Consider the following 13,206-nt stretch of genomic DNA (forward strand, 5'->3'; position numbering starts at 1 on the left):
GGACACACACACACACACACATATATATACACACAAACATGCACATCTTTATCTCTCTCCACTTTTGTGCACACTCCTAGGTCAGGGCTTGGGTAAAACTGCATATTTTGCAGGATAAAATCTGGTTTAGTTGATGCCTTTGGCTGAAGGAAGGAACTTTTATTGTGTGTATGTCCCTTATCTTTTTTTCCCCCTTGGATGAAGTAGCATACATAAAAAGAGTGTGAAAACCACACTGATGAACGGACCACTAGATTTATTGAATCTCTGAGGAGGGAGATAGACTGTGGTAATCAGACAGTTGGCCGACAGGCAGTGTGTAGTGTGCTGTATTGATGAATGGACTGTTTGACTGGACTGCAAGGCCATGCCCTCCAGTCATCTTTTTCTCTCTCCCCCCCCCCCGCCCTCTCTCTCCCTCTTTTACCTTTGCCTCTGTCAGGCAGAGCTGATTTGCAGCTCAGTATTATTTCTCTGTGGTGTAATTCCAGTCCTCCCCTCTGTGTTCATCTGTTTCAGATCACTGGCGTTGGAACCCAGCTGACCATGTTTGACCTATATTGTGTTATTAAATACATTTTAGTCTGTTTGGGTCCAAATACAGATGCCATGTTTCTTCTTTTTCTCTCACACACACACAAAATCACAGACACACAAACACACACACTCTCTCACTCTCACACACACTCTCACCGTCTCACTCTATCCCTCAGTCTCTTTCTCTCCGTCTACAGATAATGACACACTTGAAAGTGGGACAGGCTGCACATGTGGTATTTCTGTATGTCTGTGTGTGTGTGTGTGTGTGTGTGTGTGTGTGTGTGTGCATATGATTGTGGGTGAGTGGGGGTATATGTGTGTGTGTGTGTGTGTGGAGGGGGGAGGGCTGGTTTCAGTCAGATTGAGGATTCCCCTCTCCTCTTCTCTACTCCAGGTCGCTGTGGCCAGTTTTGACTTTCACTCTGCTAGTACAGAGCCACACCCCCTTGACCTCACCCCCACGCTCAGGGAGTTGACTTAAGATGACTTCCGCTAAAACAAGGGCACCCTCACAGCATCCCCTCCTCGCCCTCGACCGCCCCCCACCCCCGGCTTCCTCTGTTTTCCCCTTTCCTCTTTCTGCTTGTCTCTTTTTTCCTCTCCGTAACGGCAGCTGCAGCTGCCATGTTTCTATAACCAGAAGGGTACAGCGTTGTCATGTGAATGACTGTTGTTTGTTTTAATGTTTCATGTGTTGAAATAGTAAAGATTGTGAAACAGAGCGTGATGGAGTAGGGAGTAACGAGGTGTTCCGAGGCTGTGCTAGGTTGTTCCATAGACCATTTGTGAGTGCACTAAACTCAAAAACCAGAACCGGAAAGCAGACCTTAGAACCCTTCTAAAAAGGAACAGAAGATGTACTGCATCACGTGTGAGGTCACCACCAGGGCTAGGGAATGCAGTGCACTGCTCTTTTGTTTTTTCCCTCTCCACTATGGAAACGATTTTGATTATGGCCAAAGTTACGACTCACATGAGGCGCCCTTTGTGCTTTCTGTCTCTTTCAAGTGAATATATAGCCTATACACTGGGTTCAGGTTCGCAGATGTCTGGGTTTGAACAACCAACATGATAGACTCATGCAGGCTGTTTGACTACTGAGACAGGTCTAGACAATGGACCTCCAGATTATTGATGAAATAGTTCTAAGCTCGCCTGGTGCATCGTCTTACTGTGGAACTAGGTGGGGTTGTTGGAGTTCCTGATGAAGTGTCATTGGATAAGGCAGGTTAGACATGTTTATGATCCCCAGTATCTGTGTTTCTCTGTGCATGCGTGTCTGTGTGTGTGTGTATCTGTGTGCAAGAGTGTGTGTGTTCATATGTGTTTGTTTGTGTACGCATCAGTGACTGTGACGCTGAAAGCTCCAGCCATGTTCCCTTGTCCCAGTTCTTTCGCCCTGTCTCCAACACCCTCACACCCTTAACCAAACAAACACAAAGACTCTTGACTGGTTGTTCAATCAACTTAGCGCCCCCCCCCCCCCCCCCCCCCCCTTACCCTCCCAAAAAAAACAGGTAGAGGAAGTAGTCAGTAGTTAATGGATGACGGCCCTCTTGAGGCATCTCTAGGAGCACCCCCCCATGTCTCCCCAAACACATGGTGACCTTGACGCCTGGCCCCCGGCTTCTGGGTCCTGTACATGTCTGACCCAGCTACATGAGTCAGACATGCACAGAGGTTCTCTCTCTCTTGATCTCTCCATCTCTCTCTCTCTCTCTCCATCTCTCTCTCTTGATCTCTCTCTCCATATCTCTCTCTCACCCTCCCTCTCTCTCCATCCCTCTCTCCATATCTCTCTCTCTCTCTCTCTCTATCTTTCTCTCTTGATCTCTCTCTCCATATCTCTCTCTCTCCATCTCTCTTGATCTCTCTCCCTCCCTCTCTCTCCATCTCTCTCTCCATCTCTCTCTCTCTCTCTCTCTCTCTTTCTCTCTTGATCTCTCTCTCCATCTCTCTCTCTCTCCATCTCTCTTGATCTCTTTCTCCTTCTCTGCTACTACTCCAACAGTCTCTCACACTGACTCTCTGTGATTCTTTCTCTTTCTCTCTCTATCTATGTCCCTCTCCATCTCTAGTATTCACTCAAAGTGTATTCACTTTTTCATTCTTTCTCTCTCTCTCTCTCCCTCTCTGTCTTTTTCTCTATCTATCTTTCCTCTGCCAGGTCAATTTCTGGCATGCATGTTTGTGTGTTTTATTTATTCATATTTGTGTACAAGAGTCCTGGGAGATGTGCCTTTCCCCTTAAACTCTTTTCCAGGTAGGATCCCCCTTTCTCTCTCTCCTTCTCTCACTTTCTCTTTTTTTTCTCTGTGGTGGTGATGGTGGGGGGGGGGGGGCATAGTTGGGTGGTCAGGTGAGTGAGCGGAGGGGGTGGCAGTGGGTAAGAGCAGAAAAGAGACCTTAACATTCTCAGCGAGACGTCTGATGAGACATTCAGCAATACTTAGGCCTGAGCACACCCAAGCGCTCATCATCATCATCATCATCATCGTCATCTTCCCCCTGTACAGCTTTGCAAAAGAAGAAAAAGAAAAAAAGTGATCTGGAGTTGCTGCTGCTGCACAGATTGTTCAGGGACGGAGGGGAGGTGGAGCTGTGGGGGCGAGCATTGGCAAGGAGAATAACATGACATCTTGCCCTGAATAATTGATCGCATAGCTTGTCAATGTGCACGTGTCTACGTGAGTTGTTGCGTGAGCGAGCGAGTGAGTGTGTGAGTGAGTGAGTAAGTGTGTGAACACATTGTTAAGTGTTCTATTCTAGTGTGTGTGTACATACAACACGCTGCAGATCTTGGCTTCTGTGGTGGCCTGTGATTGCCATGCCATCCTCACACATGTTTAAGGAGGGGGAGCACAGTACTCAGGCCCAGCAAGTGCGGCACTGCATCAGGCCCAAAGCTGACGTGGTGACCAGTGACCTTCCTTTAGGTGCGTCAGTGATTTTAGCACAGAGGCTGTGTCCTTAGAGGTAGACATGAGGACACTGGGATCTATCATGAAGTGTGTGTGTGTGTGTGTGTGTGTGTGTGTGTGTGTGTGTGTGTGATGGCTCTCTTTCTCTTTCTCTCTGCTCTGCCTCTGTCTCTCTCTGTGTCACTGCAAGATTTTTAAGCATCTCTTCCAGACGTGAGGTTGAACTCTGGGCTGTAGATGCAAGCTTGACCTGAAGAGCAACGCCTGTCTCTTCTTTTTAAAGGTGCATTTGTGTGTGTGTATGTGTGTGTGTGTGTGTGTGTGTGTGTGTGTGTGTGTGTGTGTGTGTGTGTGTGTGTGTGTGTGTGTGTGTGTGTGTGTGTGTGTGTGTGTGTGTGTGTGAGTGAGTGAGTGAGTGATGTGACAAAGTGCATGTGTGGGTGTGTGTTAGTGTGTGACTGCACGAGTGTGTGTTTTAAAGAGGCACTTCTGTGTTGGCCTCGCATGCATGCATGCTGAGCTCCAATGCTGTGGAAAATGGGTCCTTTGCCTCATAAGGCTGCTCTAAATATGAGCCGTTGCCTCATGAAGCAGTCATTTGGAATCACAGAGAGAGGGAGAGACAGAGGGAGAGAGACGCAGACAGTGCGCGAGAGAGATAGGGAGGGTGGGTGGGAGGAGAAAGAGAGAGAGAGAGAGAGAGAGAGATGGGCCAGCTTTTTCTTGCCATGGCTTGCTCTAGTTTTGAGCGTAACGCCATGAGCAATGTTGGCTGCTGAGTCACACCGAGCAAGACAGCAATCGGAGCAAAGCGCTCTGGGAGATGGCAAGGGGAGGGTGGACTTTTTTTACCCCCCCCCCCCCCCCCCCCCCTTTTTTTGGTGTTACATTTTTATTTCTGGATTCTCCACGCTCTGCCCCTTTCCATTGCCTTCATCAGGGCTATCATACTCTGTTCCTCTCTTATCCTCATTTTTTTTTTTCATTACTTAGTGGGAAATATTTCTAGTGTTTTTTTTAATACTGTACATAGTAGTAAAGATAATGTTTATAGTATTCAGTTCCCAATTTGTGTTTGTGTGTATATCAGATTATATCCCTGCATGGATAAATGACCCACATTTCCATACATTCATACGTATTTGTCGTGTGATTCTCGGAGTGGCGGGCTACAAGCCTATCAACACCACCACCCCCCACCCCACTCGCCTCTGCCTCCCCCTCCCCGCTGGCCATCACCTTTGATTAGCTAGGATCTGTGTAAAGTGCTGTGATATCTGTGACAATGTGATGGCTGGCCCTTTTATATCAAAAGCTGTAATTCCCACCCCTCCCCCTCCACACACAACTGCAGCATCACCATAGCTGGAGTGAATGAAATATTAATTCCGTGGTTGGTTTGCCGCTCACTTCAGAGTCTGATCACCCTACCCCACCCCACCCCCTTCTATGGGTACTTCCTTTTTTCTAGCGTGCTTTGATGCCTGCTAGTCTAAGTGTCGATATCTAGCAAGGATTTCCACATTTGTTTGTGTCTTTCTTTTTCATGACAGATTTGTGTCTTGCCATCTCACTCTCTCTCTCTTTCCCTCTCTCTCTTTTTCTCTCTCTCTCCCTCTCTCTCTTTCTCTATCTCTCTCTCTATTCATGTGTAGCATTGTGTATATAAACAGTACTATGAATATGCAATTATTTTAATTGTATGCAACAATAACATTAATACAAATAAAAACAACAATAAGAGCAATACAAACAGAAATAATACCTCCCCCCTACTCTCTGTTTCCTCGTTGCCCTCCACCAATAAAGATGTTCAAATGCAATGTGCTTCAAGCGAGCATTCTGCTGGGCGCTCTCTCCTGTCCTGTGTGTGTGTGTGCATGTGCGTGCGTTTTGTGTGTGTCTGTGTGTGTGTCTGTGTGTGCGTTCACTTGGAGAGTGTTGCTTAATTTTGTATATTTGTGCATGTGTTGAGTTCTGATTCTGTCTGTATGCGTGCCTTTTGTGGTTTTAGGAGTGGGTGCTTGTAATCCCAAGAATATGTGCAGCAGTGGAGAATGTGCTCTCTGGCTTTACCTACACCAACCCCATACATTATGCACTAGCCTGATGGTCAGTGCTTATACCCACACTCTCACAGGAGAGCCAGTCATGCTCACATATAGCACCCCCCCACACACACACACACACACGCACACACAGAAGTACACACACACTCACACCACCACATGCAAGCTAGGGCGTGACTGTGATCACTCTAATGAGCACGCACACACACGCACATGCCTCCACCAGCCTACCCTGCTCATAATCTGGCTGAGCCGCTTCCTTGAGCAATCTGAATGAGCACATTGCAAGCTGCTGTGGATATACGGCTAGTTCCCCAAAATGTTCCCCCAAAAGCGTGCACGGGTGGTGGTGGGTGTGTAAGGGGGGGTAGAGGGGGGGGGGTTGAGGCAGTGGTGGAGGGGGGTATGGGTAAAGGGTTGAGGGGGAGAGAGGGGTTGGTTCTGTGGAGAGGGGGACAGAGGGCACTGTCACTGTGGGGCCAGGGCCACGTGGCTGTGATGGGCTGTTACAACCTGTTGTTGGCGTGTTGCATCACTCACACGTTCTCTGAGGGGATGAGGAGGTGGAGGAGAGAGAGTGAGGGGAAGTGAAAGGAGGGAGATGGAGTGAGTGAGAGAGAGAGAAACGTGTGTGCGTGCGTGCGCATGTGTGGGTGAGATGAGGGGTCCCCTGAGTGATCATGTGACTTCTTCTTTTGCTCCATTTTTAACATCAACCTTCATCTTCTCTCCAGCTCTCTCTCTGTCCTTTCATCTTTCTCTTTTTCTTTCTATCTCATTCACTCATGCACACGCACGCGCACACACAAATGTACGCACATATACTCGTTTTCTGCCTTTGTCTCTGTTCATTATCTCAGATCTGAAATTGATTCTTGGACTACATCATCTCTACCCCCCCCCCCAACCCCCCCATTATTTTTCTCAAGATTTGTAAAGCCCAACTGCTTTTTCTCTCACACTCTTTTTTTCTCTCTCTCTCTTCCTCTCGCTGTCTACCCCCCCCCCCCCCCTTCTCTCTGTTTTTTTTTCACGTCTGGAAGTGCAGGCATATCCAGCTTGAGTGCAGGGTTTACGTCAGGCTTTATTTGAAGCTCGAGCACAAAGCCGCGGCTCAACAGGAGAACAGACTGGGATGATGCAATGCGGAGACACGCACTGGGCTGCATCCTGTTGCCTTGTTACACACACACTCACACACACCCACACACACACACATACACACATACACACATACATACATACATACATACACATACATACATACATACATACATACATACACACACACACAAACAAACAGACACACACACACACATAGACAGCTGCTGGCTCACTTGACCAGATCCGTACAGGTTCTGGCCCAGATGTGGCCCAGATCAGGCACCGGTTCAGTGAATCTGGACCTGATCCGTTTGTGCAGTGGGCTGCCATTTGGAGCGAACCCAGCCAAAGCCCCCCGACAGCAGGAGGTAAACATGGACGCTGCCGCATCTGTTTTGCTACTCAAACACTTTGTGAGCCGAGTTGTTCACTGACAGACAGACAGACAGACAGCTATCAGAGGAACGCGAATCCCGCTGTGCAGTATAAACAGCAAAGCGTCACTATGCAACGGAAAACAATTAACGCAAATTTGGTGCTCCGTCTGTGGGATGCTTTTTATGGTGCGTTTGTCTTTTGGGGTTTGTGATGTTCCCCCACCAGCACCACTTACACACACACACATACGCACAAACCTACACACACTAAGCACGCACACAAAGACACATACGCATGCACATTGCACGCACACAAACACACGCACACAACAGAGACTCCATTTGTAATATGGGTCCAAAATTGTGAGGTGGCGCAAAACAGTAGCGTTATTTGGATGTTCTGGCTTGATCATAAAAAAAAAAATGCATTTAATTGTCTGTATTGTTAATAGTAGCACACGCAACCACAGGTACAAACCATCCCTTAATCGGTCTGAAGTATTCCGATGGTGAATAAATCTGGCATATTATTGATTGCTGGGGCTTTCATTTGCATTCAGTGATTCCCCACAACGTCTAAAGATGGTGACGGGTGGATTTGTATTCTTGCCCATGTGTTCTGATTTGAATTGGGGTGAATAGGTGTGAACCTTTCCAGAAACACTACAGAGACACCACACCATATAACCACACTTAACTATGGGATCTTTGTTCTTAGGATCATACTTGAGTATGTTTCCTTGGTCTTTCATCCATATTCATTTTAAGGTTCAAGTTTATACCACCGTCCGTAACATCCTTGTAGCACTGAACTGCTACATGCACCTGTTTATTCACATTTGGATATGGTGGTCACAAAGCAAAGAGTTGTTTCTCAACTACGATATGCATACATTATATTTGCTTTTGAGATTTACAGCGTAAAAGATTAGCCCATTTCTGCCAATGTTATGGATGTTGAGACACTATTGGGTAATTCCATGTCAAATCAACAGATTTTAGACATTTTTCCAGACTTCTTGGATTTCCTTCATACTTTATGTAAACAGTCCCATTGTACCCAACAACTAGTGTTCACAGTTTCCAGTTTGTATCTGCTGTAGTTTCTGAGATATGGAGGCTTTAAAAAGGGTCAGTGGCCCTAATTTTACTGCAAAAACATTACAAAGTTCCATAAATCATCACTTTTTATTCATACTTGGAATTGTCATGGATTGTTCTACACTATTGTCTTTAACTTTTAAAATAGTTGGCCTACAGTTCCATATTTGCTAAGTTATGGCTCAGATACTAAAGAAGATACAGGCTTAAATGTTGTACAGTAGCTGTTGAGTACAATGACAAAATATACAGTATGAAGCAAATCCATGATGGTCATTGTAGAGGCCTGAGTAGTTTTTCATTCGCTGAATTAATAAGGTCATTCCGTGTGAAATCAACAGTCCTTTATAATGACTGGGTTCTCACAAGATTGGGGGGGTGGGGGGAATTGATTTTCAATGTTTACTATGTAATTAAGCTGTCATGGCTCTGTGTGTGTTTGCGTGTTCAGTAGTGACAGTATGGGCTCAATTTCATTGACAGGCAACTGGCAACGAGCAAAGTCTGCCGCTCATGAACTAAAACTAGGACCCTGTGTGTGTGTGTGTGTGTGTCTGGGTATGCATGCGTGCATGTGTTCACATATAAGTCTGTGTGTGTGTATCTATCCTTGGATGTGTATGTGCATGCGTACGTGTGTGTGTGTATTCTTTATGCCTGTTTTCATGGGTATCTGTGAGGTCATACCATATGCATGAGTGGAGGGTTCTATTCTAAAATGTAATTATGAAAGCTTTGTGTGAGACCTGTACATTTAAGAAGTGCAGAAATGTGTTTTGCCTTGTAGATCGAGACTCTTGGTTCACATTCAGACGCCATGTTTCCCTTGTTTGTGTGTTTGCGCTGATTGTTGTTATGTGGGTGTATGAGTGCTCTGTCTTGGTTGCAGTGACGGTCAGTCACACGTCGACACCTCATCAAACTGGCCACCAGACATGCAGAGCCCTCTAAACAAAGAGAAGCCTTGTTTCCTCTTTAGACTGCTCGCCAGACTTATAGAAACTATATAGAATCTATAGATGTACAGTCAATGTTGCATGCTCACACACACACACACACACACACATATTCTCTTAGTTCCGGAGACAAATACACACACCTACATAAACACAATCACATACACACACACTGTGTTTTTTTCCGATGCGAGTCACCCCTGAGAGAGAGGGGGGTGAGAGGAAGAGAGGCGTATCGAGGCGGAAGAAGGGTGGTGGTGGTGGTGGGGGGGGGGGGTTGTTGTTGCTCGTCTCACACCGCTGTCACGTGTGAACAGCAGACCTGACTCACGCCTTCCTCCCATACCTGCAGCTGCTGCCCAGGCTGCCTCTCTCCACGGCGCACCACAGACAGTCACGGTGTCTCACACACACACACACACACACACACACACACACACACACACACACACACACAGACAGACACAGACACAGATACATGCAGTCACACAGCCATGCACTTAAATACGTACACACACAGGCATACACACTCTCCACAGAGCAGGCAGACAGTGAGCAGGCTGCACATGATTCTACAGTCATGCCTTCCCCACCCACGGACATGTGCTCGCACAAACACTCGCTCTCTCAAACTCTCTGTCGCTCCAACACTGTCAAACATTTGCTTATACACACACTCAATCGTTCACTCGCTCGCTCAAACAGTGCCTCACTAGTTCACTCTCACAAACACTCACTCAGTCAGTTAGATTGACACACTCAATCACTCTCTCAAGCACTTGCTAATACACTAATTCATTCACTTACGCACACAAACAAAACCTCCCTTATTCATTCTCACAAACATAGGCTCACTCTGTCAATATGACACTTAACTCAAAACTTTCTTGAAACGCACTCACTTTGACATTCACCCCCTCACACAGTATGGCACCACATGCAAGTAGAGGCACTTGGTCCAAGTTACTCATCCAGGAAGTGGGTAACAATATGTCTCAGCAACAAGAGCTGATTCTGTGCAGATCCTCTGCAAGAGAAAACCATTGTCTGGACCTCTAATGGGCTGGGTATGAGTGACCATAAATAGTTTTGTCTGAAACTAGCTAAGCGATTCAACAACAGCAAACAGCATTTCTTTCCAAATACCAACAAGAGCACATCTGGCACTGAAAAAAGCTATCTAGCCAGCTTCCCAAATGATGACGTATATTGTCATATGGAATGTGGCACTTTGACTAGGTTTTTATTCAAGCTAGACTATGCTATTGTTCCCATGCAATATCAGTTATCCTGATTTGGTAACTGTTTGCGCTTCCCATCTAACTTATTTTAGAGCAGAAGCTTTAAGCCTTAAGCCCCTGACACACCTATGTCCGGCCGTCGGTGTTGCTCAGTAGTGTTGCTCAGTGCTCAGTGCTTTTTTCGGCAGAGCATGTAGAATCGGCAGCAGAGCCTATTGGTGAGAGAGATCACTCTGATTGGCGGTTCAATGAGGTCTTTGATTTTGGGTTGGTGTGTCCCTGGCTTTAAAGGACATGTGCCACACCCCTCCATGCCAGACCCCCCTACACACACACACACACACACACACACACACACACACACACACACACACACACACGCACACACAAACTGATTTGCAAACCCTTCCCAAACTCCTCCCACACACAAATCATCCCACTTTTCAGAACCCTTTGAGAGAACAACCCCAGCGACACTCTTGACACATTCCAGTAATCTAACAGTACACACTACAAAACAGTACACAACTGACAGTACACATGTTTGGCCCTTGCCTGATACATTGCTTGGTTGTAGCAATGGAAAACACTGGTAAACCTCAGTTTTATCTCACTTGCAGTCACCCTGTCTTAAACCGAGGTTTTGGACTAAGATTGTGTTTGTGTATGTGTGTCACCACCAGTGATTTGTCATTAATCTAAAGTGTGCTTGCTGTCCTTAGATGAAGTAGAGCAGGGAGTCAGTAGTGACCCTTCATGATTTGCCCTGATGTAACAATTCATCAGTATTTTCTCTATGATTCCCCAGGAACATGCTGATTTATGTGTGCCGTGTGAACATTTATATTTGAAAACGCTTGATAGGGATACGATGTACTGTCTTATCAGCACAAGGTTATAATCAGACCTTAGTCACTACCATAAGAAAGGGACAGACCACAAATCAGAACTGTGATTGGTGTCACACCCCCAAGATGAGGGGCTAGGCTGCAAGTCGGTGTAGTTCCTAGGATGCGAAGATGTTGAGGGAACTACTATCTCACCTCATGCGTCTATATTCAGAAACTCTGCATTAGGAGAACAGCGATTAGGGTTTACCTGCCAGAGTGAATCAAGAGTCCTACTGAACTAAGAACAAAATATTTCTTACAGTTGAAAACCCGTAAGAAATATTTTTAACCTGAAGCAACGTATGTTTATTATGTATGTGTGTTTTATGGCAGACCTTGTTGTTTATGTGAAGCACATTGAATTGCCTTCAACCTTGAGAGTTGCTATATTAATTAACTTTACTCCGCCTTCCTTTGCTTGTTTGTGCTGTAGGTATTGAATAAATGCCAGGCCTGTCAATGAAGGAGAAAAGCGACTGGGTCCCAACAATTCCATCTTTCCCATAATGCCATCGTCCACGCGAAAAGGAACAGTGAAGGATCCTGACTTCGCCGAACTCTTCTTCAAAGAGGACCCCGAAGATGTATTCTGCGATCTCCATGAAATCGGCCATGGGAGTTTCGGGGCAGTCTACTTTGTGAGTTTTCCAGATTTGTATTTTATTTCTTTTAAATGTATTTATTTTCTTCATGGTGATGATGTAAGCATCTAACATCATCACCAGCGTCGGTATAGAGCTGCATTGGTCCTCCTCTTGCCTCATTCAGCCCAGTTTTCAGGAAGGAGGAAAGACAGGAAGTAAAAGAAGCATCCAAAATTGGCACGATCTGACCCAGTCACAGTAAGCACAGTTTGACCACCCACAAGTGTGCAGACTTAAACCCACCCAATATGGGCATAGATTGATCCACCTGCCTTCCACAGTTTTAACACGCCCACCTCGGGCAGTGTTTGTCCCACCTACAGTGGATATAGTTTGACCAATCAGCATTTGGCATGCTTTGATTGATTGCACTGGAGCCCTAACTGTACCCTGATGTATGTGCCTATGCACCTGTGTAGGGGAGAAAGCACCCAGTGTTGGCACCCAACCAGCAGGGAGCACAGTTTAAGCCGCTCACTGTGGGCACAGGTTAACCAACCTCTTCCTCACACAGGTTGACTTACATCTTTCTGACACGGTTAGACCCCCCTAGTCTTAACACAGTTTAACTTGAGGTTAGTCCCCTGATGTTTGTGCCCGTGTACCTGTAAGGGTAGGGAAGGAAGCCAGTGTTAGTCATCGTTTGACCCAATGACCGGGAGCATAGTTTGAGCTACCCACTGTGGGCACTGCCGGACCCGCCTCATCCTGACAGAGTTTGACCTACATATCTCTGACACAGTTTAACCCACCTTATCTAGACAGTGTAACCCACCCTTAGCTGGTGTTTGACCCACCTAGAGTTCCATCCGTCTTGTGCTTGAGCTAAGTGTACCCTGATTCCTGTGTCTGATTTTTTTTCTTCTTCTTCCTTTTTTCTTCTTGATTCCAAATCGACACTGAGGACTGAATCCCTGGTGTTAAATCCCCCCTGGCCAGCTGCCCCCCCCCCCCGCCCCCCATCACACACACTCCCCACCCCTCCCTCTGCCGCCAGCCTCTCCAGATGTAAGGCTCAGGAAGGGTGGAGGATGGGCTGAGAGCTGAGTGGAGGGTGTGGAGGGAATAAATAAATAGATGTTCCTCTTAAGACAGCTGTTCTACTCTTAGTTGGGGGTTGGTTGATGGGTGGGTGGGGGTGGCGGCGGCGGCAGCGGCAGCGGCAGCGGTAGCGTGCTGAAACAGCTGGCGGGTAGCGTGCCAGCCTTGCTGGGGATGTAGCAGTAAGAGCACAGCAGACCTGGCCACACAGCAGCACACACACACACGCAGACCTATGAACACGCACACACACACATGAACACGCACACATACACACACGCACACACGTAGACCTATACACACACACAGACACACACATGCA

The 13,206-nt window shown here is 46.7% G+C and overlaps 1 protein-coding gene across 4 annotated transcripts in view; it reads left to right on the top strand.

The window, feature by feature from the left end:
- taok3a (TAO kinase 3a) overlaps positions 1-13,206 on the top strand; it is a 54,323-nt gene that overhangs the window by 16,592 nt on the left and 24,525 nt on the right. For 3 of the 4 annotated variants that reach the window (XM_031570752.2, XM_012820345.3, XM_031570751.2), the window contains exon 3: positions 11,633-11,837. In XM_031570752.2, coding sequence (XP_031426612.1) covers positions 11,706-11,837 — 132 coding nt within the window. In that variant the 5' untranslated portion in view covers positions 11,633-11,705. Of the gene's footprint in view, positions 1-3,648; positions 3,745-11,632; positions 11,838-13,206 lie in introns of those variants that run through there. The other variant, XM_031570753.2, reaches the window with a different exon arrangement.

This window comes from Clupea harengus, chromosome 7 (genome assembly GCF_900700415.2).
Source record: "Clupea harengus chromosome 7, Ch_v2.0.2, whole genome shotgun sequence".
NCBI classification, from domain to species: domain Eukaryota; kingdom Metazoa; phylum Chordata; class Actinopteri; order Clupeiformes; family Clupeidae; genus Clupea; species Clupea harengus.